This window comes from Cydia splendana, chromosome 4 (assembly GCF_910591565.1).
Source record: "Cydia splendana chromosome 4, ilCydSple1.2, whole genome shotgun sequence".
Taxonomy (NCBI): domain Eukaryota; kingdom Metazoa; phylum Arthropoda; class Insecta; order Lepidoptera; family Tortricidae; genus Cydia; species Cydia splendana.
The window spans coordinates 25,119,458-25,146,083 of NC_085963.1; the positions used below are offsets into that span (position 1 = coordinate 25,119,458).

The 26,626-nt window shown below is 46.3% G+C and overlaps 1 protein-coding gene and 1 long non-coding RNA gene across 2 annotated transcripts in view; one reads left to right on the forward strand and one right to left on the reverse strand.

Moving 5' to 3' along the window:
• Positions 1–167: 167 nt before the first annotated feature.
• The window catches only part of LOC134790143 (protein pigeon), a 35,201-nt gene continuing 8,742 nt past the window's right edge, over positions 168–26,626 (forward strand). Inside the window, exons 1-14 of the mRNA XM_063760934.1 lie at positions 168–431; positions 602–1,024; positions 2,443–2,582; positions 3,612–3,740; positions 4,195–4,359; positions 6,893–7,073; positions 7,447–7,595; positions 12,875–13,021; positions 13,632–13,811; positions 14,231–14,431; positions 14,677–14,853; positions 15,939–16,144; positions 17,271–17,485; positions 24,900–24,999. Coding sequence (XP_063617004.1) covers positions 371–431; positions 602–1,024; positions 2,443–2,582; positions 3,612–3,740; positions 4,195–4,359; positions 6,893–7,073; positions 7,447–7,595; positions 12,875–13,021; positions 13,632–13,811; positions 14,231–14,431; positions 14,677–14,853; positions 15,939–16,144; positions 17,271–17,485; positions 24,900–24,999 — 2,474 coding nt within the window. The 5' untranslated portion in view covers positions 168–370. The remainder of the gene's footprint in view (positions 432–601; positions 1,025–2,442; positions 2,583–3,611; positions 3,741–4,194; positions 4,360–6,892; positions 7,074–7,446; positions 7,596–12,874; positions 13,022–13,631; positions 13,812–14,230; positions 14,432–14,676; positions 14,854–15,938; positions 16,145–17,270; positions 17,486–24,899; positions 25,000–26,626) is intronic.
• LOC134790144 (uncharacterized) lies at positions 22,099–23,143 on the reverse strand. The gene is made up of 2 exons (XR_010144160.1): positions 22,465–23,143; positions 22,099–22,428 (listed from the first exon to the last, which is right to left on the reverse strand). It is a non-coding gene; the product is annotated as an uncharacterized LOC134790144 (long non-coding RNA).

Sequence of the window (26,626 nt, forward strand, 5' to 3'; positions counted from 1 at the left end):
ATTTATGCTCATGAATAGCTCAATAACTATTGATAACTAGTTATAAATGTTTTATTTATTCTAGTTTTTACAACATCAAAACGAAATTGCTGCGGTAAAATGGAACGACATCAACACTTTGATGCTAGGCTCTGATTGGTTGAATGACGCATCAAGCTCGATGGCTTGGCAGCTGTGCTTTGCTATGCGTTGTTGGTAGCCCTGAATCGGCTAATGTCATTCTGAACTACAGCTGGGCGCCAGCTGATAGAAAATTGAGCGAGAAAAGTCAATAAGGGTGTGCATTTATACTATTGATAACGTGGCGATATAGTGAAATTGCGTTTGTTATGTGAATTACAGGTGTTGTTTATGTTGATAGTGAAGTAAAATGTCTGTTCAAAATATCGCTGTGAAACTTTGCGGTGTTCTGCAAGGCCAAAGTGAAGAAGGTTCGTATGATGCATAAAACATCTTGTTACTTTTTATATCCTTTGCCTAGTGGAGTTCCAATGTGCTCAGATCTTTAATATATCCTTTATAGACGCAACCAATAAGATCCATTAAGCTTTAATACTTTTTAAAACACATAATCTGTCATCTCAATTATTGCTCATTTCAGAGGTGACCGCAAGAGAATGGCGCTTGCTCGGGCAAGAGGAAGACGGAACCCAAGTACTCTCATGGGTCTCGACAAAGGGCGACAAAGAAGTGCTAAACATTGGTGTCTACACCAACAAAACTAAATCTCTAGTCATTCTTCACACATTTGAGGAGAAACTTAACATCATCCAGGCTTCAGTCAATGCGAGTCACAGCCTGCTTGTTTATTCCGTGAAACAACTGCCTACTGAAGAGTCTGAGATAAAGGAGCCCCTGTATTGTCCGTATTTGATATGTCTACTGCCAGACAAGGATAGAACTCCGCAGGGGATAGAGGAAGGTTCTACCAAGCAGATTATGGTGCAGTATGTGTATGGGAAAAGCAATAAGTACAGTCCGGGAATAAGGAACGATAGATTCTTGCTGTTTAAGCATTTGGAATGTAAGTATTCTTTGTTCTTCTTGAGAGGCATTGACCTTTCTGCCAAGTTTTTTTGGTTTATTTCTATTTAGCAACCAACTTACACTAACAGTTATACCAAACATGTAATCTGTAGATTACATTAGTATGCTACGTATAATATTAAACTTAATATAATACTATTTGTAGTGATTAACAAACCTGCAATTGTATAGTGTAACACACTGTAATTTGATATGCACTATTATATAATTTTATTAACAATTAATAATTTGTATTGCACACATATTTTAATTACAAATCTGAAAAATACAATATTAAAATGTTTAAAAACACACTAATAACTAAAATACCTAAAAACTACTCCACATAAAATACTTATCTACTCTACTACTACTTATCTTATAATACTCCATATAAATTTATCATTATATTAATAATCAATTCAATCAAATTAAAAAAAAGTACATCAGTCATTCTTGTATGAATAACATGTTACTTTTCATTAGAAGTCTTATTTTTCCCATAATTGTTTTCATCTAAGTATGTATAATCATGTATTATTTACATCCCATGTATTCATATCTATTAAATAATATGTTTAGAATGTGAGAATTTTATTGGTTTTTTGTGTGCAAAATTCCTATAGTTTATTTTTGTTTTGTGATCATGCTTGATTCAATGTGGATAAATACATACTGCATTCTGTGATAATTTAAATGTTGTTAATTAGATAATTACATGTCACTTAACATTAATTACCTCGAAGAATATTTCCCACACATAATTACAACATTAGTTAAGTACAAACTATTTGTGGTAAAAAATGTGCTAGGCATGTTTAATGACAAGTTTTAACATTGCTTGATTTGTGTTTACTAATATGTTTCAAACAGCTACATGGTGAACATCAAGATAATCTTTTTAAAATAAAATAAACTTTTTATTTCCTTCAATCCTTTGGTGATGCAATGTAGATTAGGAACAACATAAAAATTTTCATACGTTTTCTTATCCAACTGTTGTTTGAGGATAATTGCATGTTTTTCTTTACCAGGACAATTTGAAATTCAAGGAAGTTTAAACTTTCTATCGTTTTATGGATTTTAATAGACTTGTTAAGTATGTTTTTATTTAAGTATTTGTTTTTGCTTTTAAACTACAAACTATATTATTATATTGACTTAACAACTTTCCTTGCATTATCTGTTAACTGTTTTTGAGTTCTTCATTTCCTGCTCCCAAAGGTTATTTAGAAGAGATTACTTCTTAGCTATAAGACCTCCTGTTGTTACTGAATTCAATTTTTTCTGCTTAATCGATTTGTAACTTATAAACTGAAATGGATATCACTAAAAAAGTGATAGCCCTCCATTACCTTGCCATTGTAACTTGTTATTGGTGCAATAAACAAGACTTAGGCACTATTACATCTCCAGATATCAAAGTATACCGAAGCCCGCTGTTCCTGAACGAGTGCGAGGACGGCAGCGAGCGCTGGGGCTTCGACGGCGTGTACACTGACCCCGAGACCGTCGTCAAGGAGTTCTCGTGGGCGCAGTGGGACGCCACCAACCAGGTGAGCTACTGTCTAAGTATACCGGAGTTGTTCCTGAGTGCGAGGACGGCAGCGGCTTCGACGGCGTGTACACGGACCCCGAGACCGTCGTCAAGGTGTTCTCGTGGGCGCAGTGGAACGCCACCAACCAGGTGAGCTACTGTCTAAGTATACCGGAGTTGTTCCTGAGTGCGAGGACGGCAGCGGCTTCGACAGCGTGTACACGGACCCCGTGACCGTCGTCAAGGTGTTCTCGTGGGCGCAGTGGGACGCCACCAACCAGGTGAGCTACTGTCTAAGTATACCGGAGTTGTTCCTGAGTGCGAGGACGGCAGCGGCTTCGACGGCGTGTACACGGACCCCGAGACCGTCGTCAAGGTGTTCTCGTGGGCGCAGTGGGACGCCACCGACCAGGTGAGCTACTGTCTAAGTATACCGGTGTTGTTCCTAAGCGCGAGGACGGCAGCGGCTTCGACGGCGTGTACACGGACCCCGAGACCGTCGTCAAGGTGTTCTCGTGGGCGCAGTGGGACGCCACCAACCAGGTGAGCTACTGTCTAAGTATACCGGAGTTGTTCCTGAGTGCGAGGACGGCAGCGGCTTCGACGGCGTGTACACGGACCCCGAGACCGTCGTCAAGGTGTTCTCGTGGGCGCAGTGGGACGCCACCAACCAGGTACCTTTCATACACCAGGTTCCCTACGACCTCACGAGAAACCTCTGACTATTTACCTCTTTTGGTTTATTGTCCCCTACTTTCAACCCTTATTTCACCCCCATAGAGAGTAAACTCCACAGTAACTAGTGGCTCTGTGAGATGTGGACCTCGCAATCTCTTTATGGCTCCACCATTTTCAAAACACTGAATCGACAATATATGTACTTAATTATCGAACCCGCTTATAAAATTTCGGATGTGTAATGCGACCTGTAGAGAAGAACAGCCAGACAGCCGTACGAAAGCATTTTTGTTGCTGCTGAAACGAAGACCTTTGCTTTTTGCTTTTATGTCGGTCAATAAATAAAAACTGGTTTTTATGTTGGATTCAGGTGCTGTACTACATCCACTACCGCGCGCCCGCCCAGAGTTTCGCCGAAGAAGAAGTGAAGTCCCCGTGTGACGTGTCTCCTACTCTGTCTGCTCTCCAGTTCCACGCCGATCTACCTCACGAGACTGTGGTACGTATAATCACGTCAATAGAAGTCACAGGACAGACAGAAAGTCAACAGAACGCGAAAATCAATGCAAGTCCATATTAAACGAGTTTTCCTAAAATTAAAACTCTAAAAAAGCTATATGTTGGAGGAGAGGTAACTTAACTAATGATGAATTAAATCACATACACTGACCGCTAGCTGTTTCGTGTTATATCTACACAACTCGTGGTGTGTGTAGTATCTCTCCACCGTGCAATTCCGACGTACAGATGTAGTGCATAATTATATTCCATCGTATTTTCACGGAAACGCACGAACGTGTCTTGCTGTTTCAGCCAGTCTCGGTACAAAAAGTACTGAGGTTGACTGAAGTAGCATGACAAATACGAACGTTTCCGAGAAAATACGATGGAAAACAATTATGAACTACATCTGTACCTTATAGGCGCATAAAGTAATTCCTATTTTGTTTCAGCTAAACATCCCCCTCTCTCTCCCACACCTCCACGCGTCATCATCAGCCTGCGGCGCGTACGAGGACGACCCCGTGCCTCTCCGCATTCACGACTGTTCCCTAGACCTAAGCATAGCTTGCCGGTCTAAGGGAGTACTGTGCGTCATGCACCACTACCTGTACAAGGTGAGTTCAGCTAAACATCCCCCTCTCTCTCCCCCACCTCCACGCGTCGTCATCAGCCTGCGGCGCGTACGAGGACGACCCCGTGCCTCTCCGCATCCACGACTGTTCCCTAGACCTAAGCATAGCTTGCCGGTCTAAGGGAGTACTGTGCGTCATGCACCACTACCTGTACAAGGTGAGTTCAGCTAAACATCCCCCTCTCTCTCCCCCACCTCCACGCGTCGTCATCAGCCTGCGGCGCGTACGAGGACGACCCCGTGCCTCTCCGCATCCACGACTGTTCCCTAGACCTAAGCATAGCTTGCCGGTCTAAGGGAGTACTGTGCGTCATGCACCACTACCTGTACAAGGTGAGTTCAGCTAAACATCCCCCTCTCTCTCCCCCACCTCCACGCGTCGTCATCAGCCTGCGGCGCGTACGAGGACGACCCCGTGCCTCTCCGCATCCACGACTGTTCCCTAGACCTAAGCATAGCTTGCCGGTCTAAGGGAGTACTGTGCGTCATGCACCACTACCTGTACAAGGTGAGTTCAGCTAAACATCCCCCTCTCTCTCCCCCACCTCCACGCGTCGTCATCAGCCTGCGGCGCGTACGAGGACGACCCCGTGCCTCTCCGCATCCACGACTGTTCCCTAGACCTAAGCATAGCTTGCCGGTCTAAGGGAGTACTGTGCGTCATGCACCACTACCTGTACAAGGTGAGTTCAGCTAAACATCCCCCTCTCTCTCTCCCACCTCCACGCGTCGTCATCAGCCTGCGGCGCGTACGAGGACGACCCCGTGCCTCTCCGCATCCACGACTGTTCCCTAGACCTAAGCATAGCTTGCCGGTCTAAGGGAGTACTGTGCGTCATGCACCACTACCTGTACAAGGTGAGTTCAGCTAAACATCCCCCTCTCTCTCCCCCACCTCCACGCGTCGTCATCAGCCTGCGGCGCGTACGAGGACGACCCCGTGCCTCTCCGCATCCACGACTGTTCCCTAGACCTAAGCATAGCTTGCCGGTCTAAGGGAGTACTGTGCGTCATGCACCACTACCTGTACAAGGTGAGTTCAGCTAAACATCCCCCTCTCTCTCCCCCACCTCCACGCGTCGTCATCAGCCTGCGGCGCGTACGAGGACGACCCCGTGCCTCTCCGCATCCACGACTGTTCCCTAGACCTAAGCATAGCTTGCCGGTCTAAGGGAGTACTGTGCGTCATGCACCACTACCTGTACAAGGTGAGTTCAGCTAAACATCCCCCTCTCTCTCCCCCACCTCCACGCGTCGTCATCAGCCTGCGGCGCGTACGAGGACGACCCCGTGCCTCTCCGCATCCACGACTGTTCCCTAGACCTAAGCATAGCTTGCCGGTCTAAGGGAGTACTGTGCGTCATGCACCACTACCTGTACAAGGTGAGTTCAGCTAAACATCCCCCTCTCTCTCCCCCACCTCCACGCGTCGTCATCAGCCTGCGGCGCGTACGAGGACGACCCCGTGCCTCTCCGCATCCACGACTGTTCCCTAGACCTAAGCATAGCTTGCCGGTCTAAGGGAGTACTGTGCGTCATGCACCACTACCTGTACAAGGTGAGTTCAGCTAAACATCCCCCTCTCTCTCCCCCACCTCCACGCGTCGTCATCAGCCTGCGGCGCGTACGAGGACGACGCCGTGCCTCTCCGCATCCACGACTGTTCCCTAGACCTAAGCATAGCTTGCCGGTCTAAGGGAGTACTGTGCGTCATGCATCATTATCTGTATAAGGTATGTGTGTTCTTTTGCACTATTTTAAGCTTTAGACCTGGGAAAATTTCAAATTTACTACATTGGACTGCTTCTACCGAGCTTCTGGGCTCCAGCGAGATCAGTCAGCTATGCAATATGATCAAATTGATCAAGGGGCCTAGCCAAGTGTTTATGTTGCCATTGTTTAAGTTCCGATTGGTGTTTTTTGTAAAGTATTGTCACATGGCCCATTGGGGTGTGGAAATAAACCTAACCTTGCCGAGAAGATTCTAGAAAGAAACTTAGTTAGACCCGAGGACCGCGCGGCGTACGAGCAACCTGTGCCATTCACAGTCATAGTATTTGTTGTTATAGCAGCAACAGAAATACATCATCTGTGAAAATTTCAACTGTCTAGGTATCACGGTTCGTGAGTTACAGCATGGCCAGACGGATGGAGAGACGGACAGCGGAGTCTTAGTAAGAGGGTCCCGTTTTTACCCTTTGGATACGGAACCCTAAAAATAACCGACTTCACAAAACACTGTGTCGCCGTCAGCAGTTCCACTTTATCTATTTTTCTCTTTCCGAGAGGAAATGCATGAGCATCTGTCTGTAATATTTGAGGAGTTCCCTCAATGTCTTCAAGATCTCATCATCAGATTATTCATTACAAAAACCTGACGAATTGGCAACCAAACTTTAAAATTTTGAAGCCGACGTCACATTCGAAACATCAGGATAAATAATACCTAAAAGTAATTACGCGCTAAAGTCTCGCTTTAGTTTCCATTATGTTCTAACAATTCTAATATTGTTCAGCCCCTCGACGACTCCACAACCTCCCTGGTCCTCGAAGACAGCGCAGACCTCAAAGACTCAGGGGTCAACTTCGCCTACTCGGTGACAGTACTGCAACATGGGTGTGTCATCCACAGCGTGCTGCCCGACCTGCCCTGGACCCTCGCCAAGGCCCTGAGACCCTCGCACACCCTGTATAACGGTAATATAACACAAACCCAACAAACTAGAATTACTATAGAAGCGTGATTGGATCTCAAAAATTACTCCACGCGTATATACTCTTGTATGTAATCTTAGTTTTAAGTTTATCACGAATAAAATGCTTGATTCTGATTCTGATTCTGTATTGTGCCGCAAGGGACTCAACTGTGCTCGTAGCTGTACATAAAGGATATTTACATACTTACTTAAATTGTCATTAATGGCTGAATCCGCAAAAACTAGCACTTACTATTTCCTTGAATCAACTCCAGAAAGGATAAAATTTCCTAACGCAAACGCAAGTATTCCTATCAGGATATGATATTATCTTTTAAAAAAAAGTTAAAGATTAAGTTGTTTTATTTGCACAGATGACCACCTCCTCGTGCACATACCGAACCTGTTCACCCACCTCCTCGACATCAGCCCGGACCACTCGCCGTGCAGCCACATCGTGCTGCCGTGCGACGAGGCGGGCGCCGCGCTGGCCCCGCTGCTCGGCTGGGGACCCCATGCTATGGTACCATACAACCTGTTCACCCACCTCCTCGACATCAGCCCGGACCACTCGCCGTGCAGCCACATCGTGCTGCCGTGCGACGAGGCGGGCGCCGCGCTGGCCCCGCTGCTCGGCTGGGGACCCCATGCTATGGTACCATACAACCTGTTCACCCACCTCCTCGACATCAGCCCGGACCACTCGCCGTGCAGCCACATCGTGCTGCCGTGCGACGAGGCGGGCGCCGCGCTGGCCCCGCTGCTCGGCTGGGGACCCCATGCTATGGTACCATACAACCTGTTCACCCACCTCCTCGACATCAGCCCGGACCACTCGCCGTGCAGCCACATCGTGCTGCCGTGCGACGAGGCGGGCGCCGCGCTGGCCCCGCTGCTCGGCTGGGGACCTCATGCTATGGTACCATACAACCTGTTCACCCACCTCCTCGACATCAGCCCGGACCACTGGCCGTGCAGCCACATCGTGCTGCCGTGCGACGAGGCGGGCGCCGCGCTGGCCCCGCTGCTCGGCTGGGGACCCCATGCTATGGTACCATACAACCTGTTCACCCACCTCCTCGACATCAGCCCGGACCACTCGCCGTGCAGCCACATCGTGCTGCCGTGCAACGAGGCGGGCGCCGCGTTGGCCCCGCTGCTCGGCTGGGGACCCCATGCTATGGTACCATACAACCTGTTCACCCACCTCCTCGACATCAGCCCGGACCAGTCGCCGTGCAGCCACATCGTGCTGCCGTGCGACGAGGCGGGCGCCGCGCTGGCCCCGCTGCTCGGCTGGGGACCCCATGCTATGGTACCATACAACCTGTTCACCCACCTCCTCGACATCAGCCCGGACCACTCGCCGTGCAGCCACATCGTGCTGCCGTGCGACGAGGCGGGCGCCGCGCTGGCCCCGCTGCTCGGCTGGGGACCCCATGCTATGGTACCATACAACCTGTTCACCCACCTCCTCGACATCAGCCCGGACCACTCGCCGTGCAGCCACATCGTGCTGCCGTGCGACGAGGCGGGCGCCGCGCTGGCCCCGCTGCTCGGCTGGGGACCCCATGCTATGGTACCATACAACCTGTTCACCCACCTCCTCGACATCAGCCCGGACCACTCGCCGTGCAGCCACATCGTGCTGCCGTGCGACGAGGCGGGCGCCGCGCTGGCCCCGCTGCTCGGCTGGGGACCTCATGCTATGGTACCATACAACCTGTTCACCCACCTCCTCGACATCAGCCCGGACCACTGGCCGTGCAGCCACATCGTGCTGCCGTGCGACGAGGCGGGCGCCGCGCTGGCCCCGCTGCTCGGCTGGGGACCCCATGCTATGGTACCATACAACCTGTTCACCCACCTCCTCGACATCAGCCCGGACCACTCGCCGTGCAGCCACATCGTGCTGCCGTGCAACGAGGCGGGCGCCGCGTTGGCCCCGCTGCTCGGCTGGGGACCCCATGCTATGGTACCATACAACCTGTTCACCCACCTCCTCGACATCAGCCCGGACCAGTCGCCGTGCAGCCACATCGTGCTGCCGTGCGACGAGGCGGGCGCCGCGCTGGCCCCGCTGCTCGGCTGGGGACCCCATGCTATGGTACCATACAACCTGTTCACCCACCTCCTCGACATCAGCCCGGACCACTCGCCGTGCAGCCACATCGTGCTGCCGTGCGACGAGGCGGGCGCCGCGCTGGCCCCGCTGCTCGGCTGGGGACCTCATGCTATGGTACCATACAACCTGTTCACCCACCTCCTCGACATCAGCCCGGACCACTGGCCGTGCAGCCACATCGTGCTGCCGTGCGACGAGGCGGGCGCCGCGCTGGCCCCGCTGCTCGGCTGGGGACCCCATGCTATGGTACCATACAACCTGTTCACCCACCTCCTCGACATCAGCCCGGACCACTCGCCGTGCAGCCACATCGTGCTGCCGTGCGACGAGGCGGGCGCCGCGTTGGCCCCGCTGCTCGGCTGGGGACCCCATGCTATGGTACCATACAACCTGTTCACCCACCTCCTCGACATCAGCCCGGACCAGTCGCCGTGCAGCCACATCGTGCTGCCGTGCGACGAGGCGGGCGCCGCGCTGGCCCCGCTGCTCGGCTGGGGACCCCATGCTATGGTACCATACAACCTGTTCACCCACCTCCTCGACATCAGCCCTGACCACTCGCCGTGCAGCCACATCGTGCTGCCGTGCGACGAGGCGGGCGCCGCGCTGGCCCCGCTGCTCGGCTGGGGACCCCATGCTATGGTACCATACAACCTGTTCACCCACCTCCTCGACATCAGCCCGGACCACTGGCCGTGCAGCCACATCGTGCTGCCGTGCGACGAGGCGGGCGCCGCGTTGGCCCCGCTGCTCGGCTGGGGACCCCATGCTATGGTACCATACAACCTGTTCACCCACCTCCTCGACATCAGCCCGGACCACTCGCCGTGCAGCCACATCGTGCTGCCGTGCGACGAGGCGGGCGCCGCGTTGGCCCCGCTGCTCGGCTGGGGACCCCATGCTATGGTACCATACAACCTGTTCACCCACCTCCTCGACATCAGCCCGGACCAGTCGCCGTGCAGCCACATCGTGCTGCCGTGCGACGAGGCGGGCCCCGCGCTGGCCCCGCTGCTCGGCTGGGGACCCCATGCTATGGTACCATACAACCTGTTCACCCACCTCCTCGACATCAGCCCGGACCACTGGCCGTGCAGCCACATCGTGCTGCCGTGCGACGAGGCGGGCGCCGCGCTGGCCCCGCTGCTCGGCTGGGGACCCCATGCTATGGTACCATACAACCTGTTCACCCACCTCCTCGACATCAGCCCGGACCACTCGCCGTGCAGCCACATCGTGCTGCCGTGCGACGAGGCGGGCGCCGCGCTGGCCCCGCTGCTCGGCTGGGGACCTCATGCTATGGTACCATACAACCTGTTCACCCACCTCCTCGACATCAGCCCGGACCACTGGCCGTGCAGCCACATCGTGCTGCCGTGCGACGAGGCGGGCGCCGCGCTGGCCCCGCTGCTCGGCTGGGGACCCCATGCTATGGTACCATACAACCTGTTCACCCACCTCCTCGACATCAGCCCGGACCACTCGCCGTGCAGCCACATCGTGCTGCCGTGCGACGAGGCGGGCGCCGCGTTGGCCCCGCTGCTCGGCTGGGGACCCCATGCTATGGTACCATACAACCTGTTCACCCACCTCCTCGACATCAGCCCGGACCAGTCGCCGTGCAGCCACATCGTGCTGCCGTGCGACGAGGCGGGCGCCGCGCTGGCCCCGCTGCTCGGCTGGGGACCCCATGCTATGGTACCATACAACCTGTTCACCCACCTCCTCGACATCAGCCCTGACCACTCGCCGTGCAGCCACATCGTGCTGCCGTGCGACGAGGCGGGCACCGCGCTGGCCCCGCTGCTCGGCTGGGGACCCCATGCTATGGTACCATACAACCTGTTCACCCACCTCCTCGACATCAGCCCGGACCACTGGCCGTGCAGCCACATCGTGCTGCCGTGCGACGAGGCGGGCGCCGCGCTGGCCCCGCTGCTCGGCTGGGGACCCCATGCTATGGTACCATACAACCTGTTCACCCACCTCCTCGACATCAGCCCGGACCACTCGCCGTGCAGCCACATCGTGCTGCCGTGCGACGAGGCGGGCGCCGCGTTGGCCCCGCTGCTCGGCTGGGGACCCCATGCTATGGTACCATACAACCTGTTCACCCACCTCCTCGACATCAGCCCGGACCAGTCGCCGTGCAGCCACATCGTGCTGCCGTGCGACGAGGCGGGCGCCGCGCTGGCCCCGCTGCTCGGCTGGGGACCCCATGCTATGGTACCATACAACCTGTTCACCCACCTCCTCGACATCAGCCCTGACCACTCGCCGTGCAGCCACATCGTGCTGCCGTGCGACGAGGCGGGCGCCGCGCTGGCCCCGCTGCTCGGCTGGGGACCCCATGCTATGGTACCATACAACCTGTTCACCCACCTCCTCGACATCAGCCCGGACCACTCGCCGTGCAGCCACATCGTGCTGCCGTGCGACGAGGCGGGCACCGCGCTGGCCCCGCTGCTCGGCTGGGGACCCCATGCTATGGTACCATACAACCTGTTCACCCACCTCCTCGACATCAGCCCGGACCACTCGCCGTGCAGCCACATCGTGCTGCCGTGCGACGAGGCGGGCGCCGCGCTGGCCCCGCTGCTCGGCTGGGGACCCCATGCTATGGTACCATACAACCTGTTCACCCACCTCCTCGACATCAGCCCGGACCACTCGCCGTGCAGCCACATCGTGCTGCCGTGCGACGAGGCGGGCGCCGCGCTGGCCCCGCTGCTCGGCTGGGGACCCCATGCTATGGTACCATACAACCTGTTCACCTACCTCCTCGACATCAGCCCGGACCACTCGCCGTGCAGCCACATCGTGCTGCCGTGCGACGAGGCGGGCGCCGCGCTGGCCCCGCTGCTCGGCTGGGGACCCCATGCTATGGTACCATACAACCTGTTCACCCACCTCCTCGACATCAGCCCGGACCACTCGCCGTGCAGCCACATCGTGCTGCCGTGCGACGAGGCGGGCGCCGCGCTGGCCCCGCTGCTCGGCTGGGGACCCCATGCTATGGTACCATACAACCTGTTCACCCACCTCCTCGACATCAGCCCTGACCACTCGCCGTGCAGCCACATCGTGCTGCCGTGCGACGAGGCGGGCCCCGCGCTGGCCCCGCTGCTCGGCTGGGGACCCTATGCTATGGTACCATACAACTGAATCATTAGATCATTATATGATTTCTTCCAAGGCAGTCGGCAACAGATAGAATCCGTTTAAGTTAAGCTAGCTCTGCGTCGACTTTTACGTGACAAATATACCACAACATCTACCTAGGGTGGTATTCCACCTGTCCAATTTCTTTGTCTAATGTCATTGCGTCTCACTCTCTCATTAAAGCAAAATGTGAGACGCAATACACATTGGACAAAGATATTGGACAAATGGAATACCACTCTAACAGGCATTACATAAATCGTTAAGAGAAAAATGGCCACCGTTTGAATTATTTTAGTTATTAGGCCGATTGTATTACATACCTATTTGTATTTATAACTGATGCAAATATTATGAATTTGGAAATTTGCCGCAATGTCATTGTTTCTACATACTTGATTGTGTTGAAATTAAACTTAAAACCGATGAAAATTTTGTATATAAAATCCCATGAACAGTAAATATTATTGTAAATTAATAAATAAAAATATTTAAATTGTATTCTTGTTAATCAGGTTGATCTCTCCACGCTAGACGTCGTAACACTGAGCATATCCGAGAAAGATCTCGTGTCGGCGTTCAAAAACACGGTTACTGAGAACAAGATTGCCATCGTGCACTATCTAGTGGAGCACGAGGGTAACACAGAGCTCGCTGAACAGGTTTGTTACCGAATATTTGAAATATTGTACTGTATTATCTAAAATGAGAGATTAGTATTTTGCTGGTATTATTTAGTATTGAAAAGTCAAACTTAGCCGTCTTTACATATTGTAACTGCTTAGAAATAAATTTATTGTATTTGTAATTTCAATTAACTAGCTTTTTTTAGGGTTCCGTCCCCAAAGGGTAAAACGGGACCCTATTACTAAGACTCCGCTGTCCGTCCGTCCGTCTGTCTGTCACCAGGCTGTATCTCATGAACCGTGATAGCTAGGCAGTTGAAATTTTCACAGATGATGTATTTCTGTTGCCGCTATAACAACAAATACTAAAAAGTACGGAACCCTCGGTGGGCGAGTCCGACTCGCACTTGTCCAGTTTTTTAAGTTGTCTTTGACTTAGACTGAGTAAATTTCCTGATATTTGGAACTTAATAGAATCACTCATAAAGTCTGATTGAGTCATTATATATTTATAATATATACGATCGTTCTAAAATTATACTCAAGTAAAGAGTAATGAAAACATTTAAACGGGTGACTATATAAAAGACGCGTTTTCATTGATCTTTAGTGTTTCAATATTCTCAAATACATATATTTATTGCAGCTGATATCCTGGTTGTGTCTCAACCAGCGTCCGAAAGACGGCGACGTATTCGTCCGAGTGATGCAAGAGTATCTCATTGCGAGCGCATTCTCTTTGACAAGGCGCTCTCTGCCCGCCTCCGCTGTCCCACTGTTGGACTACCTACCCAGCGTGCTGCAGACCGAGATCCATGACGTCAGGGTAAGGTGTATCCATTGTCACTTCAAATATTTTTATTATTAAAATTAATAAATTTACTGAAATTTAACTCAATATCATCACATTTTGTATACAAAATTTACTGAATTTGGGCTTCTCCCAAGATTTTGAGATAAAGATGCTTCTATATTGGCAATTGTTTGTATGACACTTCGGAAGCATTTGATTGGTTGAACATAATGTCTGAGGTTCTAAGAAAAACTAAATCACTGCTTTTTGAAAATGATAACAGAGGTCCTGAATTATTCATAACTTACTTTCACTGAAAAATTCCGAAAATAATTGTAAGTCAAATCAAGTCTAATTTATAAACTATATTTGGAGTACCGCAAGGTTCACGTTTTGGACCTCTAGTTTTTCACGTAATGGAGTGTTAATTTTAGGGTTACATTTTTCCGTAGGTCAGAGATGTATGTGTGAGCGTGAGCCAAGAGCAGCTCTGGTGCGGAGCCAGCGTAGTCCTCGCTCCCCGCCAGCGCGTCTGCCAGTTCAGCGAGGACGCCTGGACGCGGCTGTGGCGGCGGCTGTCGGCGCCCGCACCGGCGCGGGCCGACCCGCAGGCGGTCTCTAAGCGACTGGCCATGACCATGCATTGCTATCAAGTATATACCATTATGACTAATTATCCTTTTTTTTATCATGGTAACTAGATATCATTGAAAAAAGGCGCGTTGATGTTTTTTGTTCTATACAAAGACATTGCATCATAAACATTATAGTTGCAGAAATCGTTTTATAATGAATATTTCAATAAAATTTGTTAATGTCTTATAATATCAAACATTAAATAGTATGCCATAATAGCTTAGTTCATAGCAGACAAGTAAAAAAAATATTTTGCTCGCAGCCGGAAGCTCTATCCCGCGGTAGCACCCCTCTGTCCCCCATGGCCCCGGGCGGAGGCCTGGGGGCCCTCTCAGGCTTGCCGGCGCCGCGACGCTCCTCCGTGTCCACCCACGACGCGTTACCGTTCGTCGAGCTAGACGTCTGTACGGCGAGCAGGCAGGAGCACGTTACTGCGGCGGTAAGTACACCTTACTTCAAATTATTACACCAAAATTAATATTTATCATTTTGAACTAGATGTGCTTGAAGAACTAAACCTCCATTTAAAATTTCGTGTCCCTAGCGTTAGTCATTAGTCCTGTAATCAGGCAGTGTCCTGAGACTACGACGCGTTACCGTTCTTCGAGACATGCGTGCGGCTAGTAGGTAAGTGCGCGTCGCTGCGGCAGTGAGTTGAGTACTCAGTACCCCCCTGACCTCTGGCAGCACCGAGGGTCAGCCGCATTCGAGGGAAGCCAGTGCTGTCAAACTGGTGTAACTTGACAGACATTCAGACGTCTCTATGAGTAACCACTGCGTGATTTCATTTCATTTATTTATTTCAATATAAACTTACAGTGTAGCACCAAAACGTTTACATGAGACTTACGATTATTATATTACATTATATGTTATAACTATATCTAAGAAAGAAAAATAAATAAAGAAACAATGTCAGCTAAATGATAAAACGAATAAGCATTATACATTAAAATTAAATAATTACAACAATAAAAAATATGTCATGTCATTGTCATGATGAAAACTCACCGTGCACCCCTTCCTCCCATGGCCCCAGGCGGAGACCTATAGGAGCTCTCTAAGGTTTGCGGCCCCTCAGCGTCTGTCCGTGTCCAACCACGACGCGTTATTACAAACATTATTCTTAAGACAGTGCCACGGGACTGCCGGAATCTCACAATTTCTTTTTGTAGCAGTTCATTAAGATTTTTTTCTAACTGTTTCGTTGGGTAAATTTTAACTAATAATATATTTCTGTAGTGTTTTTTCGCAGAACGTAATTTTACAGGGCAATTTTAAGAAATGATGAGATTGTCCTGAACTGAACTATATAAGAGAGTGTCTGTATTAACGTCTTTTTTGACATTAATGACGACATCGCCATATTTTGTCATTGCAAATGCCATGCAGAGTTCGCTTGATCCAACACTAGGTGTTTTGTTTTCTCATCATTGTTCCGGCAAAACTAAACTTCTGCATTTTCCCCAAACCTACATGATAAACTAAACTTCCATTCCAATCAGTCATCGTCCTTTACGATAGAACCTCCGCGCCATAAGCACGCACCTGCTGCGCGGGGCGGGCTCGGGCGCGGGCGCGGGCGGGGGTGCGAGCGGGACGGCGGACAGCGTGCACGCGGCCGCCACGCGCTACGTGTCGGCGCAGCTCGACGCCGCCCGGGCGCTGTGCCGCGCCGTCTGCAAGGCCGTCGGGGCTTCCACCACGCAGCAGAAGGGATTCGCGTTCATGTATGATTGTTGTGTTCGAGTTGGTTGGAGACTCGATTCGATCAGTCGATGAAATGATAATGAGTGATTGTGTTGAAGTTGGTTGGACAGTTGATTAACGTTGTGAATTTAGTTTGAAAAAGTTACCGATCCGAACTTTCAGACATCTGTAATATTGATATTTAATACTACTTTTTTGGTGGTCCGAAATATCTGCCTGAGTCTGCGGAATAACTTCGGTGTAAAATAATGCGTTCCGTGACTTGACATTCTTACCATACCAGTAAAATAAGATAACACTTAATTCAAATAATTAAAGTTCAAATGTCCTTTATTTCAAAATCTTAACTTGTAATTTTAAACGTTAATCGACTTAAAAACTTAACGGTTTTTTTGTTTTTTAGACGCTTCATCGTATTGTTGGTTACGTGATTTCATTTTCATTTGGTTCATCTTTTTTTTAGGAATTTGGTTCGTTTTCATTCAGCTCATTCCGTGTTTTTTTTTTGTATGTGTTAATTTTGTTTCGGCAGGATTTTTTGGTTTCCAATGTTTTTCGTTCTCATTTGTTTTGTATAATTTCACTCATTTGTTTTTACAGCGGGTGTCGGCTTGTTTATGTTTTGTTACTAATTTATTTTTCTATGTTGGTTGTATGATCGTTTTATGTTCTTTATGAAATATTATCGTAGAATTTAATTTATATATTACAGTTTGATTTAATCATGAAGGCTGGCTAAAATTTATAATAATTTGTAATAATATTAATAACTTTGAGCCAGCTCTTGTGGATCTATACTAATTTTGATAATGATTCGTTTTGTTTTAGTTTTACGCTAAAGTGTTTTTTTTTCACGTTAAGCCACATATGTAACTTTAAGGGAAAAAAAAGCCGATTTGAATGAAATTCGTATTCGGGACCATCTGGAACGTCGGTTTAATCGCTTTAATTAACTGTGTTGTGTTAGTGTTAGTCAAGCTTGATCGACTCGACCTTGCTGAATCATTTCCTTCTTTTCTTTCGCATTGGAGACGCTTCAGAGTACATTATTTTTCCTTTAATTTAAAAATTATACTCTTAGTACCGTCAGCTGTTTACTACTAAATTAAATAATACATAAGTAAAATAAGTGTTAATTTATTTCAGTGAAGAAATGGAAGCCACCCACGCGCTAATAGTGTTCAAAGTGCTAGAGCAGTACTACCTGGCGTGTGTTCGCATCTCTTTCCCTCTCCCCGCGGGCTTCAGCTCGTGGTTCGCCCGTCTCGCTCACCGCGCCCTCCCCTTCCCCGCACTGGTCGGACTTGTGCACAGAGGGGTTTTAGAAATGCAGATAGACGTCATGAAGGATGTCATCGCCAGTGAGTACAATATCCTAGCTTTAACACTTGCATTTCACATTTGACTTGATTTTCACAATTTTTTTCCTAAATCTACACAACAAACTGAATATTCAGTCCAAATTTGCGTTCTAGCGTTATCCGTTAACCCGGTACAAGCTGCAACACTTCTACTGTACATCGGTGGACCTTATTACAAAACGCATAAGGTCCACCGATGTACAGTTCACAGTGTGGGGATGGTACATTTTGATGATCAGACAGTGGCCTTAGAACTTTTACTACGGGAAGTTAGTGGTGTAGTGACCAGACGTCCGGGTACAATTCGACAGAATCTTTCAATACCATTTTCACGTCCTTAGGGGTTGTATTCCCAAAGTTACTCTTTTAGGGACCTCTACAATATTTGAAATATACCTAAAGGTACTTATGTGTTTTAAATTTTAAGGTACCTTTTATCTTAGTGATTGAGCCTGCGCGTTGATCTGTAAAAAGGTAATGTTTTACATAATTAGCAGTGATCGGCGATTTCTATGCCACTTGGGGTGAATGACCTCAATCATTATGCTAGTATGGATATGCCGCGGGATTCGTGTGCGATATAGGAGAGTGTTTTGGCATGTTACTGTTAATCAATTAATCATGCATTGCATATATTATTATTATTAATAATTGAAAATTTGATTACAGATCAATTGAATATATCAATAAAACCACTAAGCTCGCGTTACCTTATCAGTTTTGCATTGCCTTTCAACGACCGAGTCGAGACCAATGTACCCATGTTGCAGGTAGTAAACGCGTGAAAATAAATGTCAGTAGAACGATACATTGGTTACGCGTTGGTCTTCTTTTAATAAAAAACGTGACTTACATAAACAATATTCATTATTATCTTCCAAAAATCAACAAATTACATAGAATTAAAATCTTAGAAATTGTATAAAATCAGACTATAACTTTCTTATTGCTAACAAAAGATTTTAAAACTAGGTAAGTAAATATATATATAAAAATAACAGTCAGTTTTCACATAAAAATTGTATATTATACATAATCATTTATTTCGAATGTTAAATAACATATTATTTTTTATTACTTTTGGTCTCTATAAAATTAAAATAACAAACCATAATTTTTTCAATGTTATCTATGTATGTAAATGTATGTAAACACTTTATTGTACATAAGACAGGTTAAGATACAATTAAAAGAAAGTATACAATGTACAAAGGCGAACTTATCCCTATAAGGGATCTCTTCCAGTCAACCTTTGAGCAATTGAGAGTAGACAAATGAAAATGACAGACAAACGAACACATGTACAGAAAAGTAAATTATGGTTCAATTATTACCCAAGTAAATAATTAAAACCTTTAACCTACATTCTAATATAAATACACATATATAATACATATTAATATAAATACATACATAGAAATAAATATATACATAAACATAATTAAATAAAAATACTTAGTACTCAACCAGAACACAAGTCATTGGATAGCCATAGTTTATGCAATTTAATCTTGAGTGATGCTACCGACTGGGACTGTCTAAGGGATAACGGCAACTTGTTCCACAACTGCACAGCGCGCACTGTGAAGGACCTGGAGTATGACCGAGTCTTGTTACACGGTACAGCGAGAGTCAGGTTCGCACTCGATCTCCAGCGATGACCACTACCATCCGCCAGGTAAGTAAATCTTTCAGAAAGATATGGACGATATGGTGGGGAGGTTGGATTGAAAAGGACGTTGAAGAGCAGTGACAGGATGTGTACCCTGCGCCGACGGATCGGAAGCCAACCGAGCTGAGAATGGAAGTCGGAGATGTGGTCATATTTCCGCAACCCAAAAATATATCGGATGCATACATTTTGCAGACGCTCCAGCTTATCAAGCAGCTCCTCTCTCAGGTCCAGAAACGCAATGTCACCATAATCTAAAAGTGGCAACAAGAGGGATCGCGTAAGAGTCAGCTTGGTGTGAACAGGTAGGAAGTTCTGGAGACGCCTTAAAAAGTGGAGAGATGCAAACACCTTTTTACTCACCTCAGCCGTGTGCGCAGACCAAGAAAGCGTTTCATCCATGGTGATACCCAAATTTTTAACAGTAGAGGAGAAGGGGATGGGAGTTACATCATAAAGTAAATATATATAGAGTCGCCAACCCATACAAGCCTCGCTTAGTTCCACAAAAATTCAAGAGATGTCACTCAGAGCACCATTGGGCCTAAATAGATATTTGTGTCATTTGAAATTTTGCCAATTTTTAAATTAACATGTATAGTTCTAATTTATTTACTATATTACAACAAAAACCTTTTAAAACATCCATTTACACATAGTAAATCGACGCAGAAAAAAATAAATAAATAATGGCATGAACTATTCTAAGCGCCATCTATCGCATTATTAGACAGTTAGTTTCTTGCCGTTGTAACACATTAAATAGCTCGATTGTTTGAGAAAAACTATCAATAGATGACACTGTAGTAAATCCCATAGACCTAGTATTACATAGATGAGCTATACGCGTGCCTCCGTGAGGGACAAAACATACGCAAAGCGACAATATTAAAAACACGTTTTAACATTCCTGACATTTCATCATTACATCAAAAAGAATGTCGGGTACCACCATGTCTGAGAGCTTGGTAATATAGTAAGGACTACCAATAACAATTGCCTGCGATTTCTGTGCGTTGACTCTTAAACCGAAATTACACGCCCAGCTGCGAATCAATTCAAGATCATCATTTATTTGACTGACAAGGGAAGAAACATCATCAATGCCTGCCGCTGCATAGATCTGTAGGTCGTCCGCATAGAGATGATAACAGGATGTAAGGGAGTCTGTGATACCATTAATAAAAATAGAAAACAGCAGAGGAGAAAGCACCCCTCCCTGTGGAACGCCAGCTGTTAGTTCGCACCAATCAGACAACTTGTCATCGAGCATAACACGCTGGCGCCTTCCAAACAGGTACTCCTTGAACCAAGATATGCTATTATATGAGAAATTTAACGATTGAAGGATGCCGAGTAAAATATCAAAGTCCACCGTATTAAACGCGCTACTAAAGTCGAGAAGAACCAGGATGGTAAGTTTTTTGTTTTCAATACTAAGACGAATATCGTCGGTGACTTTAACCAGAGCGGTCATAGTGCTATGCCCGGGGCGGAAACCGGATTGGAAGGGATTAAGTAGGGAATTCCTATTGAGGTGGGAGAGGAGTTGACGGTTGACATGATGTTCTATAATTTTTGATAATACAGGGAGAATGGAAATAGGGCGATATTGGGAGAAAGAGATAGGATTGGAGGTTTTAGGGAGAGGGATAACGTGTGCGCACTTCCACGCTGAAGGAAAGGTACCCGAGGACAAGGAAAAATTAATAATATCGGATAAGATAGGAGTAATGAAATCCGCAACGAGAATGAGCATATCTATGCTCAGGCTATCTTCACCGAAGGCCTTGGACTTAATAGATTTGAGAAGGCTGATAGTCTCTTGCGGCGAAATTTTGCTAAACTCGAAAATAGGTAGGTCAGATCGTACAGAATTGGCAAGGACTGATAATGTGGACAGCTTAGTAGATGGATCAAGAGGAACCGAAGAGGCACTAAAATGATTATTAATAGCTTCTACATCGACATCACCTAAACATGTTGGTTGGTTTCTGCCCACTCCGAGTGACTTCAAAAATTTCCATAGTTTGGCAGGCGGACAGTCCTCTATCGAGTTATGAATATATCGGCGCCTAATGTTAATCTATTTCGCTTGACATCTAAGATCCAGTTATAAGCCGAAAATGACCTTTCTACTTCAACCGACGTTAGCGGGGCGAATTTGTATATAGAAATTTCATCGGATACGGATTCGTGTGATATTTGTTCGGCGTATGCTCTGACAAGATCTAAATCCGGATTTCGAGCCATGACTGCTTCTATTTTAGTCTCTATACTCTCTATGCGTAAACTATTACTCCAACTTACAACTGTCCGGACTTCATCAAAGATTTCTAGGGCATCGATGATTGACGTATCTCGTTCCTGTAGTTAAACTAAGGTGACCTCGATTATGCTAAAATGTTCATGAATATAATCCAAATCGCTCTTTATATTGGGATTCCTTAATATTGCTTTAGTTTTTTTTATTGATACTGCTTCCGAAGCTCTTAAACTTGTTACAACTGTATTTATTTCGTTTAAATATTTAACATAATATGAGACTGCTGAAAGCCAAGTTCCCCACCTTGTAACAACATGCTTAGGAGGTAGAGGCATGTTCGGGAATTTTTCCTTTAATATTCTGACTTTACTCGGAGATTTCAGAAATATTTTTTTAAAGTTTGCAATCAAAGCATCTACGTCCGAATATTGAGAACGAATATCTTCCGCCACCCGATGAAGCGCATGAGCCAAACAAGTTACATGCTTCAACTTTGGAAATATATTTTTTAAAAGTCGCCCCGCCTTTAACATGTATGCTACGCTGTCTGTACACATTAACAAAACATTTTCAAATTTGCTTTCGTATGAATCGCCCCACAATTGTTTCAAACATTCAACAACAAAATTAGAAATCGTTTCCCCATTTACTATTTCTAACATTTTACATGCCACCAAATATGTTTTTTTAGAAGCATCTAACTTCAACGGCTTTACCAGTAAATGCACTATGTATCGGCCAAGGAAGTCCGTTGTTTCGTCGAGTGATATCCATATTTTTTCATTCTCAATCTGGCCGTGTATAGCACTTATTTTGTCACGATAAAACTTTTCTAAATATGTTTTTCTTATCGTCGTTTCACTGGGCAATGAAAGGCTATCACCACATGTGCAGCACAAATACTTTTCAAAAAAAGATGTGAAGGCCGGGTTTTCAATTTGATTCCAGGGAATGATGCATAAAATCAGAAACTGGATCAGATCATAGTAAAAATCTTCTTTTTTTCTTTCGAGTTTTTCCTGTATGTCTATTTCCTTCGACGTGGTTCTTCACCGTACTTTTTCGGCAACCAATGTTGACTTCACACTTTGTGCAATAAATGGAGTTCGTAGTCGATTCATACAGCAATTCGACATAGGGTTCTATCCAACTCTGTACAGTTTCTTCTTTAGGCATGCGGCGAGCTCTCCGCGACATGGGGCGAGCTCTCCGCGACATGGCAACTGATGCTTGACAGTAAGGTTTAAAAACCTTAATCCCAGTAATAAACCAATATTACAATCAAAAGTCCGTTAAAAAAGCCACAGTAGTCGTAAGGGATAATAATCAAGTCACTGAGTCCATAAAACAAGCCAGAGTTGTCGAAGTATAAAGAAACCATCAATCAAAATCACATACACAACGTGCGAACTTAACGAACCGAAGTACTAAAGTAAATGTGTTTACTACTTTCCCTTGACCTTATTGTCATTTAATCTATTGTTGTCCTTTTCTCATCTGTTTCAACCAATAACAACAAAACACGAGACAAAACAATGAGGAGAAATACTAACCCTTTATCTAAGCCGACTGAATCACTTCTTCAAACGCTTATCTTATCTACTAATTATTAGCACCGTAGAATGACATTGTAAATACAAACCGCACTGCAGCTGCTTTTTGCACTCATTATATTATTAAGTGCAAAAATACCACGTGTCTTAATGACAAACAACATCCCGACATATACGGTTTTTTTTTAATGTTTTACTTAAATTATTATATATACTTATAAGAACATTTTTGTATAACTTAATAATTTTTTTAATAATATTTTTTCTTTAAATCATAACCAACACTGTTTTTTTACAGTTCTTTATTTTATAAACGAATTACCAACACCGAAATAGTGTTTACTTTTCGAACAGTTTTGTTCCTTTTTTTTTTTTTTTTTTTTTTATGGGAAAAAGGTAAACATTTGACCACAATCTCACCTGATGGTAAGTGCCGATGCAGTCTAGGATGGAACATGCTTACCTAAAAGATGTCTATTCACTCTCGATTTAAAGAGATCCAAGTTATAGTGGACTGGGAATAGATTTGCAGGAAGTGAATTCCACTCCTTAGCCGTTCGCATGATAAAGCTGGATGCATAGCGCTTAGTTCTAATCAGCGGCAGAGTAACGACGTAAGGGTGAAACGCAAGTCCGCGTCTAGTCCCACGGTGGCAGAACGGAGATGGGGGGATTAGATTATGTAATCCCATCGCACACTCCCCGAAATGTATCCTGTAGAATACCGATAAACAAGCTACCTTTCTACGGTGTTCAAGGCTCTGCAGTCTAGCCTCTACCAATCCCGCATCTCCAATAAGCTTCCTAGCGCGTTTGTCTATGGAATCTAAGGCGGCTAGCTGATACTTGGCGGATCCATCCCAAAGGTGGCTGCAGTACTCCATACACGACCGAACTTGAGCTACGTAAAGCTGAAGGAGCTGCCCTGGTGTGAAGAACCGCTTGACCTTAGCGAGGACGCCTAATCGTCTAGCTGCAGATTTGGCCAGAGATTCAATATACGCCCCAAAGTTCAGGTTAGACGAGATACTCGTGCCAAGTAGCTGAAGATGGTTGGATATCGGTACGGATACATCCCGGAAAGTCGGAGTCAGGCCGAATGGACTCCGTTTGGCAGAGAACAGACACGCCTGCGTTTTGGTAGCGTTGAATTTGACCAGGTTTGCGTCACCCCAATCGGACACTGCCTTAAGTGCCAAATTCAGACGGTCTACCATAGCTCGTCGACAAGACTGTACCTCCTCTTTTTTGGCCCGAGCATTGGAGAGATATCTGTCCACGACAGTGCTATCGTCGGCATAGCCAAAAGTATCTGGGACTAGCATATCGTTGATATGTAGCAGAAATAAAGTCGCGGACAGAACAGAGCCCTGAGGAACGCCGGCATTAATAGTCCATTGGTCAGATGTGTAGCCATCTAACACCACCCGAATGGAACGTTCGCTCAGGAAATTCTCAATCCAGTTGCACAGACCAACTGGTAACCCATATGCTGGAAGCTTGCTCACCAAACTTGCGTGCCAGACCCGGTCGAATGCCTTAGAGACATCGAGAGATACCGCAAGGGCTTCACCGTGCCTCTCAATTGCCTCGCTCCAAAGGTGAGTAGCATGCACCAGAAGATCTCCAGTCGAACGACCCCCGCGGAAGCCATACTGAGAGTCGCTGAGTAAATCGTTATCCTCTAGGTATGATAGGAGCCGCTTGTTCAGTACACGCTCCATAATCTTGCAGAGTATGGAGGTGACTGAGATTGGACGGTAGTTGGCTGCCGCTTGGCCGCTTGGTCCTATCGCGGGCCAAGCGGCGTATCCATATTACCATTTCGACTTGATATCCCGCGGTGTGGCATAGAAATCCCCGATCACTGATAATTAGATAAGTTACTTGAAAAAAAAATTGTCTTTAATTTTTTTTTTTCAGCGAAAGACACAGACGAGCGCACAGTGAACAACAAGTTGAGGCTCATTCAGCTGATCGGCGAGGGCCGCGCGAGGCGGACGCTCGCTGCGTGGCCGCACAGGTACCTACGCCGAGATTTTATATTTCAACTCTGTTTTTATATTTTAGTCACTGACAAAATGTTTGGGGAATCAATAGAGAAACAGAAGTCGAGTAGTAGTATGTCTGGGTATTATTATTTTTGAACATCTGGAAAAGCCTGCGTTTAGTTTTTAATCGAATACGAGAGAGAGTACCCAAATTTTTATCTATTAAACCATGACAATTCTGGTCATTCGTCAAATCACGATCAACCTCCCACGGTCTGCCCAGCAGTATGAAGTATGGAAATCAGTCGGTTAATACAGGACAAGATATTTGTGAAGCCTTTTCTGATTATTTTTTTACCAATTTTTCACCATCTATTAATTCGACAAGTTGTAACTCACTTGTCTCTAGCACTGAGTCAATCGCCAACATAAATTCAATTGAGGTCGACCCAGATCTCGTCACCACCTTATTGCTTAGGTTAGACTCCTCCAAGTCCGCAGGCCCCGATCAGCTCCCAGCACAATTCTTAATTAAATGTGCGGAGAACCTAGCGAGGCCGATAGTTATGCTTTTTCAGCGTTCCTTCGCAGAGTGCTCTATACCTTCCATTTGGAAGTCTGCTTTTATCACCCCAGTACATAAAAAAGGACCCAAAACTGATATTGCGAATTACAGGCCCATTTCCAAACTATGTATTATATCAAAAGTGCTTGAAAAAATTGTGTTTGAACAAGTCTATAATTCTTTAAGTAACTATTTTAGTGCTAATCAACACGGGTTTTTGCGACGTAGATCTACAGTATCTAATCTTATTCTATTGAACGATTATGTTACTGAAGCTATGGACAGTGGGTCCCAAGTTGATGTAATATATACTGATTACAGCAAATGTTTCGATCGTATTGACCACAGTTTATTAATATCTAAGCTGAATAACATCGGGATAAGTGGGGATTTACTGCGATGGTTTATATCCTATATCGAGAATAGGACCCAGGCTGTTGTGGTAAATAATTATATGTCTGGCTGGGTCACTGTTCCTAGTGGGGTACCGCAAGGGTCATTACTAGGGCCATTGCTCTTTAATATATTTATTAATGATATTGACAAATGTCTCCTGCATTCTAAGCTTCTATGTTTCGCCGATGACATGAAGGTTTTCTTAAAGATAAAATCTGCTGCTGACTCTATATTACTTCAGTCTGACCTTGCACGCCTTGACGATTACTGCCAATTGTACAGATTAGATTTGAATCCCTCTAAATGTTTTACAATGACCTTCTCACGCCAACGTAACTTAATCGACACTAACTATGCCTTAAAGGGCCAAACTCTTCACAAAGTATCATGTATGAGAGATTTAGGTGTCATGCACGACTCAAAACTGATTTTTGATAATCACATCAATAGCATTATTAGTGGCGCTTATAAAGCACTAGGTTTTATAATGCGCAATTCTATTCACTTCACTCAGGCTAAGACGCTTAAAGTGCTTTATTGTTCATATGTTAGAAGTAAGTTAGAATATGCCTCTCAGGTCTGGAACCCTTGCTACCATACATATATAGACAGAATCGAACGCATTCAACAAAAATTCGTAAAACACCTTTGCTTTAAATTAAAATATCCCTACAGTTCTTCCAACTATCTTAAAATAT